The sequence below is a fragment of the Mauremys mutica genome, chromosome 4 (genome assembly GCF_020497125.1).
Source record: "Mauremys mutica isolate MM-2020 ecotype Southern chromosome 4, ASM2049712v1, whole genome shotgun sequence".
NCBI classification, from domain to species: Eukaryota; Metazoa; Chordata; order Testudines; family Geoemydidae; genus Mauremys; species Mauremys mutica.
Window position 1 is genome coordinate 148,470,557 of NC_059075.1, and position 14,948 is coordinate 148,485,504.

The window sequence follows — 14,948 nt, forward strand, 5'->3', positions numbered from 1 at the left end:
TGGCATGTGTGCCGAAGGCGGCATGCAAGCTGATTTTCATTGGCACTCACACTGTCCAGGTCCTGGCCACTGGTCCGGGGAGGTCTGCATTTTAATTTTAAATGAAGCTTCTTAAACATTTTAAAAACCTTATTTACTTTACATACAATAGTTTAGTTATAGACTTATAGAAAGAGACTTTCTAAAAAGGTTAAAATGTATGACTGGCACGCGAAACCTTAAATTAGAGTGAATAAATGAAGACTTGGCACACCACTTCTGAAAGGTTGCCGACCCCTATATTAGTAGATAATGATTGTAGTTTTTGTGTGTTTACATATATATTGTTAGAGGTTGACAATGTAACCAAACAGCTCCTATCACTGTATTCCGTTAATTCAGAGATCAAAAGGAGATGTTAACATTAGATGAACTGTGAATGTAGTAATATCACTGCCTTCATTTCTCTTCAGGGTCTGTAGTAAGCTACCTGTAAATGGTGGGAGATGGACAGTTGCCTTATGTTAATCCATGTAGCTAATTATTGGCGGTACTAGGAAACAGGTTAGTTCAAAGACACTATTCTTCACCCAAGGACTGCACGCTGTCAGGAGGCTACCAGACAACTATAAAAAGAATGCCCAGAGCCCTGATCCTGTTATCTCAGATCTGCTTAAGCTTCATCAGTGGAATTTGGAGTCACAGGACTGAAGTCTCCAGTCCTATCTGGATCGCCCTGATATTGGACATTGGACTGTAATCTATGGACTAATTCTGAAAGAACTTTTTACAACTCTAAAGCTCACCATCTCTACTATGAAACTGACATAAGAACTCTATTCATACCTGTATGTAAAATGATTTTTTAACCAGTTCTCTCTCTCGTCTATTTTTTAATAAATCTTAGTTTAGTTAATAAGAATTGGCTGTATGCGTGTATTTGGGAAAGATCTGGAATATTCGTTGAGCTGGTGGGTGATGTGTACAACGCTTTGGGATTGGTAGAACTTTTTCTATGATGAACAAGATTTTCAATAATCCTCATCATATTTGACTTGGGTGTTCAGGTGGGTGCTCAAGCCTGGGTTGATTTAAGGTAACTGTGTTTTTGGCTTCTGGATAACCAGTAAGGTATTGTAGCAGCTGTTTTCTTGCTGGATTGGTGAATCTAATTATTAGAATAACCACCAGTTTTGGAGCTCATCTGCCACATTCTTTGCAGTTTGGCCTGATCGAGCAATCTCAGCCTGGCCCTCTTGAGATCCCAGTCACATCTTCCAATTGTGGTTTGCAGAAAGAGGGCAAAGCAGCAGAGTCGCCTCAGTGCCGGGGAGCCCATGGACACCCAGTGGGGTGCATGTCACAGTTTAGAGGTGGTTCTGTAGTGACGTCTGCCATCCTGCACAAAGCTGTTGGCACAAGCCAGTCTCCCACTATGCACAACCTCTCCCTGGGTAGGGCTCCAACCATGGCCTTGCTCCCCAACTACCAGCTCCTGTACCTGGGAGCAGTAGTAGCAAGCTCCTATCTTGCAAAATAGTCCACCTGGGACTCCAAACCCCACAGACCCATGGTAGGGTGGGAACAAGACTGTGGGCTTGCTAGGGTGAGATGGATGAGGAGGGCTAGCATAGGGCAGGGGCACAAGGCACAGTCCCGCCGTCAGTAGGATTCAGAGTGAACAACCCTAAGCGCCTCCCCCCTCCGCTCTTCCATTCGCCGCAGCGCAGACCTCCCGCCGCCAGGCGCCCGTAGAGCCATTCCGGAAATAACCGAGCACCCGCCAGCTGTAGGCGAGCGGTTCCGGAAATGGCCGATCGGGTCAGGCAGTAGCCAATCGCTCCCCCAGTAGCCGAGCGGCTCCGAAAATGCCCGAGCGGTTCCGGAAGTAGCCGAGTCCTTCCGGAAAGCCCCGGAGTTGTCCGAGTCGGCGGCGTAGGTAGAAGCCGCTGTGCGGGAGCCATCATGGCGGATCAGGCAGCGCAGCTGCTGGCCGACGGGATCGCGAAGCGGCTGGTGCAGGAGGGCCGGGGGCCGACGCCCGACTACCGCGACGGCACCAAGGTAACCAGCCGCCCCACCCCCGCGGGGCAGAGCGGGGCCGGGCTCTGGCACGCATGCGCGGCGGGGACAGACCGTTAGGCGGGCCTAGCGGCGCCTGCCTGGCAGAGTCCGGCAGCGCGGACACGGGCAGGGGTGGTGACTGCGCATGCGGCAATGAGCCTGTACTATGGTGACGTGCCCCGCCTTCCAGCACCGCGCTTCTATTGGTGCTGTTGTCAGTGACTTACAACTGCTCCTGCGTGCTGATTGGCCAGACACTCTAGTGGGGGAGGGGCGCTCAGAATCTCTTTTTGCCCGCCCTTCCTCCTCAAGAGGCGGGGCGGGGCTCTTGGGCAGTGACGCTGTGTCCCAGGGAGGGGGCGTGGCCTGAGCTGCCAGCAGTGACGGGCCCCGCCTTCTATGGTTGGGTGGGGCAGTGACGCCCGGGCCTGGGGGGGAGGGGTATATTTTGGTAGGGTCGCTGCCTCTTCACATTCTCCAGGGCCTGGCTCTGGGAGGGTGAGTGGCAACCAGAGCCCTGGAGGCAACATGAGCCTGGCAGGGCCTAGTACGGGCAGGGCTGGCACGGTGCCTGGGGGGACAGAGTAGCCCAGGGGAGGGGAGCCCGTTAGGGCTGGCAGAGCTCAGGCTGATGCTCCCGTGTCCTGCCCGGGAGGTCAGGGCCGTGCCGTGCGCCCCAGTCCAGTGGGTGAGCAGGGCTGGGCATGGTATGTAGCAGGGGCCTGCCAGGAGCACATGTCCCCAAGCTGGGCACACAGCAGCCCCCAGAACAGGGGTGCTCTGGGTGACCCTGTTCCTGCCAGGGCCCATCTCCTATCTAACGGGCTAGTAGGGGCATGGCCCCATGTCATGGAGTCACCGGGGAGATGCTCTGGAACTACTCCATACAAAGCCACTCTGGGGGGAGCCTCCTCTCTCTGAGCATAGTGCTTCCGGGGCAAGAAGCTCGCACGGCTTCAACCTTCCTGGGTCTGAGCTCAGCGCATTCATTATCTCCTTCCACACCGTGCCCTTCCCGCAGTGAGTCCGCCCGGGTGGGACTCCTGGGGGACCCTGCACCCCAACTCCACAGTCAGACATGACTCAGCCAGCTGGTAAAACAGAAGGTTTCTTAGGCAACAGGAACACAGCGTAGGACAGAAATCAGTGACTTTCAGCCAAGTCCACCTTGGGGGGAGGGGAGCCCAGAGCCAGGGCTCTCAGCCTCCCTCTGTGCCACAAGCCAGCTGAGACCTACTCACTTCCAGCTGCCTGGCCCCTGCCCTGCCTGTTGCTTCTCCTCTGGCCTTTTTTCTCACTTCCCCGGCCAAGAGTCACCTGGTCATATCCCCCTCCTGGGTCTCAAGTTACGAAGGGGCGGCTATAGCATTGGTTCAGGCAGCTGGAGCAGCCCCTGCAAAAGTCACACCCCCTTATTCCCACCACCTAGACATTGGTGCAGTACACAGGAAAACTGAGGCACACACAGCATTTGTGCAAAACGGTATGACTCACATACAACATAACAAGGGAAAATCCCCACTTCATCACACCGTCACTGGGGGTTGTCAGCGAGAGCTGAGAATCCCAGCGTTCGTGCACACATCTTCCAACGTGAGCCTCCTTGCCTCATCACAGCCAGTGGGTCTTGGTGAGCAGTCACTGGCCCATGGGGCCCTGTTGTGCTGGGTGGGGTGTGGAACAGCCTCATCCACATTTGATCTCCCATGCAGGCCACTTTCCACTACCGCACCATGCTGTCCGACGGGGAGCACCGCGTGCTGGACGACAGCCGTGCCCGCGGGAAGCCCATGGAGCTCATTATTGGCAAGAAATTCAAGCTGCCAGTGTGGGAGACCATCCTGAGCACCATGCGGGACGGGGAGCAGGCTGAGTTCCTGTGTGACACCAAGGTATCCTCCTACTCCTACTCCTGCCGGCCCCACAGCTCCCTGCATCCCCTCTCCAAGCACCGTTCCTGGGGGGTGGGATACAGGGCAAGTTCCTGTGTGACACCATGGCCCCCCCTCAGGCATTTCTGTTGTCTGTGCTGTAACCCCAGCCTTGAGGGAGTCTCTCTGGGGAGCAGCCTTTGATTTCGCCAGGCTCTGAGCAGAGCCGTCCACAAGGGCAGGCCATGCGGCCTCAAGGGTTCTGGGCCTTCAGACTCACCAGGAGCTAGTACAGGCGAGATCTGTTGGAGGCTTTTAGCCCGGGGGGGAGCTGAGCATGCAGCGATTATAGCTGGACCGGCCAGGGCTCTGTACCATAGCGCGCCAGTCTAACCGCGTTGGCAGAGCCGCTAGTCCAGATGAAAGGCAGCAGGAGATCTGCCACCACAGCGACCCGACCTTCCCAAACACCACATGCTCTGCTGGCAGCGGCTCTCTTGTTGCCGCAGCTGCGTCTGTGCTGGGGGTTCTGCCAGCACAGCTCTGCTGGTTGATTTGCTCACTCTCGTAGCTGGCGGAGCCTTGCAATGCAGACCAGGCCTGCCTCCCCGCAGCCAGGGGCGGCTCTATGGTTTTGGCCACCCCGAGCATGGCAGTCAGGCAAGCTTTGGCAGCTCACGCATTCGGCGGCATTTCTGCGGGTGATCTGCCGGTCCCGCGCCTTCATACCTGCCGCCGAATTGCTGCTACAGCTGCGGGACCGGTGGACCTCTCGCAGAAACGCTGCCAAAGGCAGCCTGACTGCCGCCCTCACGGCGACCGGCACGCCGCCCCCCGCGGCTTGCCGCCCCAGGCACGCACTTGCTGTGCTGGTGCCTGGAGCTACCCCTGCCCGCAGCCCCAGCTCCTCCCGCCAGGTGCCTTCCTGGGCTGGTGGTTAGGAGTTACTGGGCTCCCATGTCTCTGCCGGGTCGCCTCCATTTGTGGCTGTTGATTCCAGCCCATCGTTATTAATGGGTCTGGTTCCAGCCCAGCTGGCGCAGTGATGAATCCCTGGCCCTGAGCTCCCGACCCCAGGGAAGAGAATGATCCCTTCTCCCGAGGAGGCCACGCAGAGTGGGCAGGTGCCCAGGGTCAGTACCACCAATTCCTGCATTCAGCCTGCACCCCAGGTTCCTGTGTGACACCCCTTTCCCCCGCTGACGCCCTGTCCTCCCAGCACGTGGTGCTGTACCCGCTGGTGGCGAAGAGCCTGCGGAACATCGCGGCGGGGAAGGACCCCCTGGAGGGGCAGCGGCACTGCTGCGGCATCGCCCAGATGCATGAGCACCACTCTCTGGGCTACCCCGACCTGGATGACCTGCAGCAGAACCCCCAGCCCCTGATCTTCGCCATCGACCTGCTGAAGGTGACGAGGGCCTGGGGGCCCGGACCTGGGGATGGAGGGGCTCTGAGGGGTGGGGGAGCTGTGGGGAGGGGGTAGTGGGATTGGGGAGTGGTGCCAGGGGCTCGACTGGGCTGGGGCTCTTCCCTTGCCAGGTGTGGTGCCTGGGGATGGGTCCAAGGGATGGAGGTGGGGTGATGGACAAGGTGCCTGGGCTCTCTCTGGATGGATGTGGTGCCTTGGGGCTGGGGCAGGGCTGGGCTCTCTCTGGATGAGCATGGTACCCCAGGGCTGGGGCAGGGCTGGGCTCTCTCTGGATGGGTGTGGTACCCTGGGGCTGTGGCAGGGCCTGGCTCTCTCGGGGTGGGCGTGGTACCCCAGGCCCGGGCTTTCTATGGATGGGTGTGATACGCTGGGGAAAGACCGGGCTCTCTCTGGATGGGCGTGGTACCCCAGGACAGGGACAGTCTCTCTGGATGGGCGTGGTACCCTGGGGCCGGGCTCTCTCTGGATGGGCGTGGTACCCCGGGGCAGGGCCAGGCTCTCTCTGAGTGGGTGTGGTACCCCAGGACAGGGACAGGCTCTCTCTGAGTGGGTGTGGTACCCCGGGACAGGGACAGGCTCTCTCTGAGTGGGTGTGGTACCCCGGGACAGGGACAGGCTCTCTCTGAGTGGGTGTGGTACCCCGGGACAGGGACAGGCTCTCTCTGGATGGGCGTGGTACCCCAGGGCAGGGCTCTCTCTGGATGGGCGTGGTACGCTGGGGCCGGGCTCTCTCTGGATGGGCGTGGTACGCTGGGGCCGGGCTCTCTCTGGATGGGCGTGGTACCCCGGGGCAGGGCCAGGCTCTCTCTGAGTGGGTGTGGTACCCTGGGGCCAGGCTCTCTCTGGATGGGCGTGGTGCCCCGGGGCAGGGCCGGGCTCTCTCTGGATGGGCGTGGTACGCTGGGGCCGGGCTCTCTCTGGATGGGCGTGGTACCCCGGGACAGGGACAGGCTCTCTCTGAGTGGGTGTGGTACCCCGGGACAGGGACAGGCTCTCTCTGGATGGGCGTGGTACGCTGGGGCCAGGCTCTCTCTGGATGGGCGTGGTACGCTGGGGCCGGGCTCTCTCTGGATGGGCGTGGTACCCCGGGGCAGGGCCAGGCTCTCTCTGAGTGGGTGTGGTACCCCGGGGCAGGGCCAGGCTCTCTCTGGATGGGCGTGGTACACTGGGGCTGGGGCAGGGCTCGGCTCTACCCCACTGACACAATATTGCAGGTGGAGGCACCCGGATCCTACCGGCAGGACCCGTGGGCCATGACGGACGAGGAGAAGATGCAGGCTGTTCCGCTGATCCACGAGGAGGGCAACGAACTCTATCGCCAGGGCAAGGTGACCGAGGCGGCCGCCAAGTACTACGATGCCATCGCCTGCCTGAAGAACCTGCAGATGAAGGTGAGCAATGCCCCGCCCGGGCACTACGTCCCCAGATGCTGACCCTGGCCACGGGGAGCTGGCTCGGTGGCTGCTCCAGGCCACTCCCACCCACCTGCCCCCGAGGGGCCTGGCGTGCCTCCTTCCACACGCTCTCCTGGGAAGGCCCCCGTTAGCACTGAGCCCTCTGCAGCTCAGGGATGGGGCTTTCTGCTCCAGTCCCCCGTTTCCCCGTGAGCTCCGGCAGTGAGTCCTGCTGAGATCAGCCTGCTCTGCCTCCAGGGAGCGACGCCCCAGGGCGCACATGCAGCCAGGGCCACCCCGTCACGCCTTGGGGCAGCCAGGCCTACGTCACGTCCAGATGGGCAGAAACTGCCGCCCCTATGTCAAGGGCCCTCCTGGTGTCTGTCGGATGCTCTCTGCCCCATGTCTCTGGGCCGGCTCTTGGCTCTGCAATTGGTAATGCAGGGGCTCTGGCTGAGGCCTACCGCTGATCACGTGACTCCCAGCCACCCCTGTCCCGGAGGAGGAATTAACCCTTTCACCCCCATTGCAGAGTGGGTGGGGAAACTGAGTCATGCACCTGGTGACAATATTTCCACAATCCCCAACCGCAGGCGCCTCTGCCTTAGTGGCAGCACCAAGCCCACTGACTTGCCAGGATCCAGCTCCAGGTCTCCCCTGCCTTCCCCCCTCCCCCCTGAGCCTGCTCCTCATTCCCCTCCCCCCTCGCAGGAGCAGCCGGGCTCCCCAGACTGGATCCAGCTGGACCTGAAGATCACCCCCTTGCTGCTGAACTACTGCCAGTGCAAGCTGCTGTGCCATGAATACTATGAGGTGCTGGACCACTGCTCCACCATCCTCAATAAGTATGAAGGTAAGGAGCTGTGCGGGGCACGGCTGGGACAGCGGGGGCTGCAGGTTGGGACTATGGGGCACCGGTAGGGCTGTGGGGTGGGGAGCCCAGAGCTGGGATAGCAGGGGGTTGTGAGTCGGGGCTGAGGGGCACCGGCAGGGCTGCATGCGGGGGAGCCCAGGACTGGGATAGCAGGGGGTTGTGAGTCGGGGCGGAGGGGCACCGGCAGGGCTGCGTGCGGGGAAGCCCAGAGCTGGGATAGCAGGGGGTTGTGAGTCGGGGCTGAGGGGCACTGGCAGGGGTGTGTGGGGGGAAGCCCAGGACTGGGATAGCAGGGGGTTGTGAGTCGGGGCTGAGGGGCACCGGCAGGGCTGCGTGCAGGGGAGCCCAGAGCTGGGATAGCAGGGGATTGTGAGTCGGGGCTGAGGGGCACTGGCAGGGCTGCGTGGGGGGGAGCCCAGAGCTGGGATAGCAGGGGGTTGTGAGTCGGGGCGGAGGGGCACCGGTAGGGCTGTGGGGTGGGGAGCCCAGGACTGGGATAGCAGGGGGTTGTGAGTCGGGGCGGAGGGGCACCGGCAGGGCTGCGTGCGGGGAAGCCCAGAGCTGGGATAGCAGGGGGTTGTGAGTCGGGGCTGAGGGGCACCGGTAGGGCTGCGTGGGGGGGAGCCCAGAGCTGGGATAGCAGGGGGTTGTGAGTCGGGGCTGAGGGGCACTGGCAGGGGTGTGTGGGGGGTAGCCCAGGACTGGGATAGCAGGGGGTTGTGAGTCGGGGCTGAGGGGCACCGGGAGGGCTGCGTGGGGGGGAGCCCAGAGCTGGGATAGCAGGGGGTTGTGAGTCGGGGCTGAGGGGCACTGGCAGGGGTGTGTGGCGGGAAGCCCAGGACTGGGATAGCAGGGGGTTGTGAGTCGGGGCTGAGGGGCACTGGCAGGGGTGTGTGTGGGGGAGCCCAGGACTGGGATAGCAGGGGGTTGTGAGTCGGGGCTGAGGGGCACCGGCAGGGCTGCGTGGGGGGGAGCCCAGAGCTGGGATAGCAGGGGGTTGTGAGTCAGGGCTGAGGGGCACTGGCAGGGGTGTGTGGGGGGGAGCCCAGAGCTGGGATAGCAGGGGGTTGTGAGTCGGGGCTGAGGGGCACCGGCAGGGCTGCGTGCGGGGGAGCCCAGAGCTGGGATAGCAGGGGGTTGTGAGTCGGGGCTGAGGGGCACTGGCAGGGGTGTGTGGGGGGAAGCCCAGGACTGGGATAGCAGGGGGTTGTGAGTCGGGGCTGAGGGGCACCGGCAGGGCTGCGTGCAGGGGAGCCCAGAGCTGGGATAGCAGGGGGTTGTGAGTCGGGGCTGAGGGGCACTGGCAGGGGTGTGTGGGGGGAAGCCCAGGACTGGGATAGCAGGGGGTTGTGAGTCGGGGCTGAGGGGCACCGGCAGGGCTGCGTGCAGGGGAGCCCAGAGCTGGGATAGCAGGGGGTTGTGAGTCAGGTCTGAGGGGCACCGCCCTGTGCTCTCTCCCCACAGACAACGTCAAGGCCTATTTCAAGCGGGGGAAGGCGCATGCCGCCGTGTGGAATACGGCCGAGGCCCAGGCCGACTTCGCCAAGGTGCTGGCGCTGGACCCGTCGCTGGGCCCCGTGGTGGCCAAGGAGCTGCGCAGCCTGGAGACGCGCCTGCGCCAGAAGGACAGTGAGGACAAGATCCGCTTCAAGGGCATCTTCTCCCAGTAGCGGCTGCGCCAGCCCCGCAGCCTGGGGAGCAGCAAGGTGCTGCCAGAGGGGCCTGTGCTGGGTGAGGGGCTGTGCCGACTGCCCCCGAGCCTGGGCTGGGGTGAGCTGGCAGCGCCCGTCTGTCTGTCCGTCTGTGCTTGGCACCCCCATGCTCCTCGTCCTCGCTTCCCATTCTCTGTAGCCAATAAACTGATATTTATCCATGGGCTCTGCCCTCCCCGCCTGAGCCAGGCCAAGGAGCCCAGAGCCGCTGCCATGCCCCCCTCTGCCGCTTCCCCATTAGTGCTGCCCTGGGCACCCTGCAGCCCCTGTTACATGGGGGTGTGAGCTGGGTTTGGTGCCTTGTAGCTGGTTTATCTGCAGGTCGCTTGGTTCCCCACGGGGTTACCCCCACTCTCCTAATGCCCAGCGAGCAGTTCTCAGCCTGGCACCGCCCCCAGCCTGTGGCTGCAGCGCTGTCGCCCGCCTGGGCACTGGGCCTTGGGAACCCCACCCACTAATTGTGCTGACTTAGGGGGAGGGGGGTGGCCCTAAGCTCTGGCCCCAGGCCGCCATGGCTGGGGACAAGTGACAGGAGAGGTTCCTTCTCCTGCTGCTACCTGCGTGAGGTGGGGGCAGCTCCTGTGGGTGGGGGCAGCTCCCCCAGTTGGCTGCGGAGAGGGAGGGGCAGGGGAAGCGGGGCTGCCTGTTACCGACTGATGTGTCCAAGTCTCTAAAAATCCACCTGCAACCTGTGAGCATCTGGAATTGCTGTGTCGGTGGGGGCAGGAGGGGGCGCGGGGAGGGGTGGAGGGAGGCCCTGTTCCACCAGGCTGACCTCCCCCAAGGGGCCAGCCTGAGCTGGTGGCTGGCGTCTGCTGCCCTGCGGGGAGCTGTGCCCTCAGCCTCAGCAAGGCTGCTTCACTCCACTGGGGAGTGCTGGTGCTTCCTTCTGGGGGGGCCCAGCCTGGCCACAAGGGGGCTGGGGGAGCAGGCAAGAGGCCCTGAAGTCGACTGCCAAGGGCTGTGCATTCAAGTCCTGCCTGGAGCTAGTCAGGCCCAGTTTGCTCAGGGACAGGGAGCTCAGCAAGGGCCGTAGCTCCCCCAGTGATGGCTACGTGGACCTGATTCTCCAAAGTGCCATCAAATCCCTGAGTGCAGCGAGCTGGGCTGTCAAAGTGCTGCCCCTCAGCAGGGACCAGGCAGGTGCTGAGGCGTGAATCCAGCCCTCCCCACTGAGCTGCTTTTATCCTGGTCCAATGACTCCGAGACTTTAAGACCAGAAGAGATCATCGTGATCATCTTGTCTGACCTGCACATCGCAGGCCACAGAACCTCACTCGCTCCTCCTGGAATAGACCCAGGACCTCTGGCTGAGTTACCAAACTCTTCCAGTCAAGTGACAGGGAATCCACCATTGACTGGCTAGTTCAAACCAGCAAGTGACCCGTGCCCCAGTGTGGCAGAGAAAGACAAAAAAAACCCAGGGTCTCTGCCAATTTGACCCGGGGGAGAATTCCTTCCTGACCCCAAATATGCCCATCAGACAGACCCTGAGCATGTGGGTAAGGCCCACCAGCCAGCCACTCGGGGAAAGATTCTCTGTAGTAACTCAGAGCTCTCCCCATCTCAGAGTGTCCCATCTCCGGCCATTGAAGAAATTTGCTGCTGGCAATTGCAGATCGGCTACATGCCGTTGCAGGCAGTCTCATGCCATCCCCTCCATCAACTGATCAAGCTCAGTGTTGAAACCACTTAGGCTATCGCTACACTAGAGAGCTTACAGCCGTGCAGCTCTAGCCACTCGAAGCCAACCGGGGAGAGCTCCTGTCAGCTTGATTAATGCACCCCCAATGAGCAGTGGTAACCGCGTTGGCAGGAGAGGTTCTCCTGCCAAGACAGCACTGTCCACACCAGTGTTCATGTCGGTGTCAATTATTTCGCTCAGAGAGGTGGCTTATTCACACCTCTGAGCGACATACGTTATACTGATAGAAGTAGTAGTGTAGACAGCTGTAGAAGGGTTCGGCCGGGGCTCGTCCCTCCCCGGAGTGGCAGGGAACCACGCCGCCTCGCTACGTCCGTTCAGTTGGGTCAGGGAACTAGTCTGGCCGCGGGGTCTCATGCCACAGCAGCGATAGAGGCACAACAAACGGTTACTCATGTCCAGTTGGTGGGCAGTAGCGAGTCCCACGCGCCGGTCCTCAGACAGGAGCTGAGCAGCTGTTATCTAACGAGCAGGCCCAGGTCCTGGGTCAGGGCGGGGCAGCAAAGAGTCAGGCTGTGGCTACACTTAGCACTTCAAAGCGCTACCACGGTAGCGCTGCCGCGGCAGCACTTTGAAGCGCTAAGTGTAGTCAAAGCGCCAGCGCTGGGAGAGAGCTCTCCCAGCGCTGTCCGTACTCCACCTCCCTGTGGGGAATAACGGACAGTGCTGGGGCTTTGACCACACTGGCACTTTGCAGCGCCGCAATTTGCAGCGCTGGAGAGGGTGTGTTTTGACACCGTGCTGCAGCGCTGCAAATTTGTAAGTGTAGCCAAGCCCTCAGTGTCTCAGGCCCTCAGGCAGGAGCTGAGCAAACAGTTAAGCAATAGGCCCAAGCCCCAAAGGGCCTGGGAGAGGGGGAGATGGCCACCCAGACATTGGGTGGCAGGGGGGACACAGGCCCACCCACTCCACTGCGTCCCAGCCCGGGGCCCTGGCTGTAGCCGAAGACCTGCTGCTGCATCAGTGGGATCCCGGCCGCAACACACTGACATGGGCTCTGGCAGTGCTGCAGCCAGACTAGGGTTGGCTGCCCCCGGGCTACTTCCTAACTCCCCCTCTAGAGGTACCTGCATCTGGACAGTGTCTTTCAAGGGGTCGAGCACCATGGGTTCCTCAGGGTAACTGGCGAGCGGTAGGCTTGGCAGCTCCCCTGGGTAACGTGTGAGGGGCAGGCTTGACTGCTTCTCCGGGCTCGGGTCGGCATCAGGCATTGGCTGGTCTGGCCAGTCCTCGGGTCAGCCACCGATTGCTGGGATCTCCCAACCGGGAGCTAAGCCACAAGCATCTGGCATCTCCGGCAGCCACGTCTCTAGTGAGCTCTGGGGTTGGGCTTTTATACTTCCTGTCCTGCGCCTTGACCTCTGGGGGGGCAGGTGCAGGGTTCACTGGCTCCGCCCACTTTGGTGTCTGGAGAGCCTCGTCCCTGCCCAGGCGGCAGGGAACCACACCGCCTCGCTACAACCACCGTAGGTTTTTTGCCACTATTGTTCCGCTGGGGAGGCTGCTCCAGAACGTCACTGCTCAGATAGTTCGAAACCATCACCTAATTTCAAGCCTAAACTTGTTGATGGCCAGTTTATATCCATTGGTTCTTGTGTCTACACTGATGCTTAACTTAAATAACTCCTCTCCCTCCCTGGTGTTTACCTCTCTGATGTATTTCTAGAGAGCAGGCATATCTCCTCTCAGCATTTGTTTGGTTAGGCTGAATGAGCCAAGCTCCTTAAGTCTCCTCTTGTAAGGTAGGGTCTCCATTCCTCTGCCTGGTGGCCTGTCTCTGCACCAAGTCCAGTGTGAATTCAGCTTTTTTAAACATGGAAGACCAGAATTGCACACTCTATTGGTGATGAGCTCTCACCAGTGCCTTATATCAGAGTACTAACACCTCCTTATCTCTACTGGAAATACCTCTCCTGATGCATCCTAGGACTGCATTAGCCTTTTTCATGGCTGCATCACATTGGTGGTGCACAGCCATCCTGTGATCAACCAAAACACCCAGGTCTCTCTCCTCCTCTGTTGCTTCCAACTGATAAGTTCCCGGCTTATAGCAACAATTCTTGTTGTTAGTCCCTAAGGCATAACCTTGCACTTTGCACTGTTAAATTTCATCCCATTTCTATAACTCCAGTTTTCAAGGTCCTCCAGATCTTCTTGTATGGGAAATGATTGCCTAGGAAGAAGTACTCCGGAAGGGGATCTGGGGGGGTCATAGTGGACCACAAGCTAAATATGAGTCAACAGAGTAACACTGTTGCAAAAAAAGTGAATATCATTCTGGGATGTATTAGCAGGAGTGTTGTAAGCAAGACACGAGAAGTAATTCCACTCTATTCCACGCTGATTAGGCCTCAGCTGGAGTATTGTGTCCAGTTCTGGGCGCCACATTTCAGGAAAGATGTGGGCATACTGGAGAAAGTCCAGAGAAGAGCAACAAAAATGATGAAAGGGCTAGAAAACATGACCTATGAGGGAAGGTTGAAAAAAAAATGGTTTGTTTAGTTTGGAGAGGAGAAGACTGAGAAGGGGACATGATACCAGTTTTCAAGTACATACAAGGTTGTTACAAGGAGGAGGGAGAAAAATTGTTCTTCTTACCCTCTGAGGATAGGACAAGAAGCAATGGGCTTAACTTGCAGCAAGGGAGGTTTAGGTTGAACCTTAAGAAAAACTTCCTAACTGTCAAGGTAGTTAAGCACTGGAATAAATTGCCTAGTGAGGTTGTGAGAAACGTGTCAGAGATGGTGTAGATAATACTTAGTCCGGCCATGAGTGCAGGGCACTGGACTAGATGACCTCTCGAGGTCCCTTCCAGTCCTCTGATTCTATGATATTCTGGTCCTCCTCCATATTGCCAATACCTCCCAGCTTTGTGTCATCCACACATTTGATTAGCACACTCCCACTTTTTGTGCCAAGGTCATGTTAAATAAGATTGAATCCAAGACCGATCTCTGAGGAACTGTACTGGTAACCTCCCTCCAGCCTGACAGGTCACCTTTCAGTGTGATCCGTTGTGGTCTCCCATTTAACCTGTTCCTTGTCCACCTTTCAATTCTCGTATTAATCACCACCTTCGCCAATTTAACTAATAATTGTCGGTGTAGAGAAGAGAACTGATTTTTTCAGATGAAGGAAATGTCATAGATCTATTTTACCTGGATTTCAGACAGGTATCAAATGCTTGGCTGAAATCCAGGTAAATTAGATCTACAACATTTCCTTCATCTAAAAAATCAGTTCTTTTCTCTATGGCAGGCGCCAGGGCCAGAAGGGACTATTGTGATCACGTAGCCTAACCTCCTCTGTAACACAGGCCAGAGAACTTCCCTAAAATAATCCCTGGAGCAGAGCTTTTCATCCAGTCGTGACTTAAAAAGTGTCAGTGATGGAGAACCCATCACAATGGGTAGATTGGTCCAATGGTTAATTACACTCCCTGTTAAACATTTACACCTTACTTCCAGTCTGAATTTGTCCAGCTTCAACTTCCAGCTGTTGGATCCTCTTAGACCGGTCTCTGCTAGACTGAAGACCCCATTATTAACTATTTGTGCCCCATGTAGGTATTTATAGGCTGTGACCAAGTCACCCCTTAACCTCTTTGTTAAACTATTTTACTTCTTTGGTGCCAGGTGTGGGACAGTCTGGGGCTCTGTCCCCCAGCCTGCTGTGAGCTTGGCTATTCAGTGGCACCAAGGGCCAGCTCAGAAACTGCTGAGCCACACGAGCTTGGGTCGATTTACTTGTGGCTGGTTGGCGTCTCTGCCAGCGATTGCTCCTCAGCAGCTGTGTGTGAGCCGTGTGCTCCCGCTCTGGTTAACGGATCGAGTGCTGTACCAGCAGCCCATGGCCTGTGCGTTGCAGCCCTCTCCTGGATGCTGGGCGGGACAGGACACTGCCAGCCTTTGTGCCCAGTG

The 14,948-nt window shown here is 58.9% G+C and overlaps 1 protein-coding gene across 2 annotated transcripts; it reads left to right on the forward strand.

Moving 5' to 3' along the window:
• The first annotated feature begins 1,886 nt into the window (after nt 1-1,886).
• LOC123370419 (aryl hydrocarbon receptor interacting protein) lies at nt 1,887-9,486 on the forward strand. 2 transcript variants are annotated; one of them, XM_045016989.1, is made up of 6 exons: nt 1,887-2,043; nt 3,756-3,935; nt 5,134-5,322; nt 6,558-6,734; nt 7,449-7,582; nt 9,076-9,486. In XM_045016989.1, the coding sequence occupies exons 1-6, from the start codon at nt 1,945-1,947 to the stop codon at nt 9,242-9,244; spliced, it is 948 nt and encodes a 315-aa protein (XP_044872924.1). In that variant the 5' UTR covers nt 1,887-1,944; the 3' UTR covers nt 9,245-9,486. The 2 variants fall into 2 exon arrangements, with proteins under 2 accessions (XP_044872924.1, XP_044872923.1); XM_045016988.1 differs by having other exon boundaries at nt 1,888-2,043; nt 7,449-7,590.
• Nucleotides 9,487-14,948: the final 5,462 nt, after the last annotated feature.

Bases quoted from the DNA above. Each gene is read 5' to 3' on its own strand.
- LOC123370419 (XM_045016988.1), top strand. From the start codon at position 1,945: ATGGCGGATCAGGCAGCGCAGCTGCTGGCCGACGGGATCGCGAAGCGG. The intron at 5,323-6,557 runs GTGACGAGGGCC...ACAATATTGCAG, and splicing joins TCGCCATCGACCTGCTGAAG to GTGGAGGCACCCGGATCCTA. The intron at 6,735-7,448 runs GTGAGCAATGCC...CCCCCCTCGCAG, and splicing joins TGAAGAACCTGCAGATGAAG to GAGCAGCCGGGCTCCCCAGA.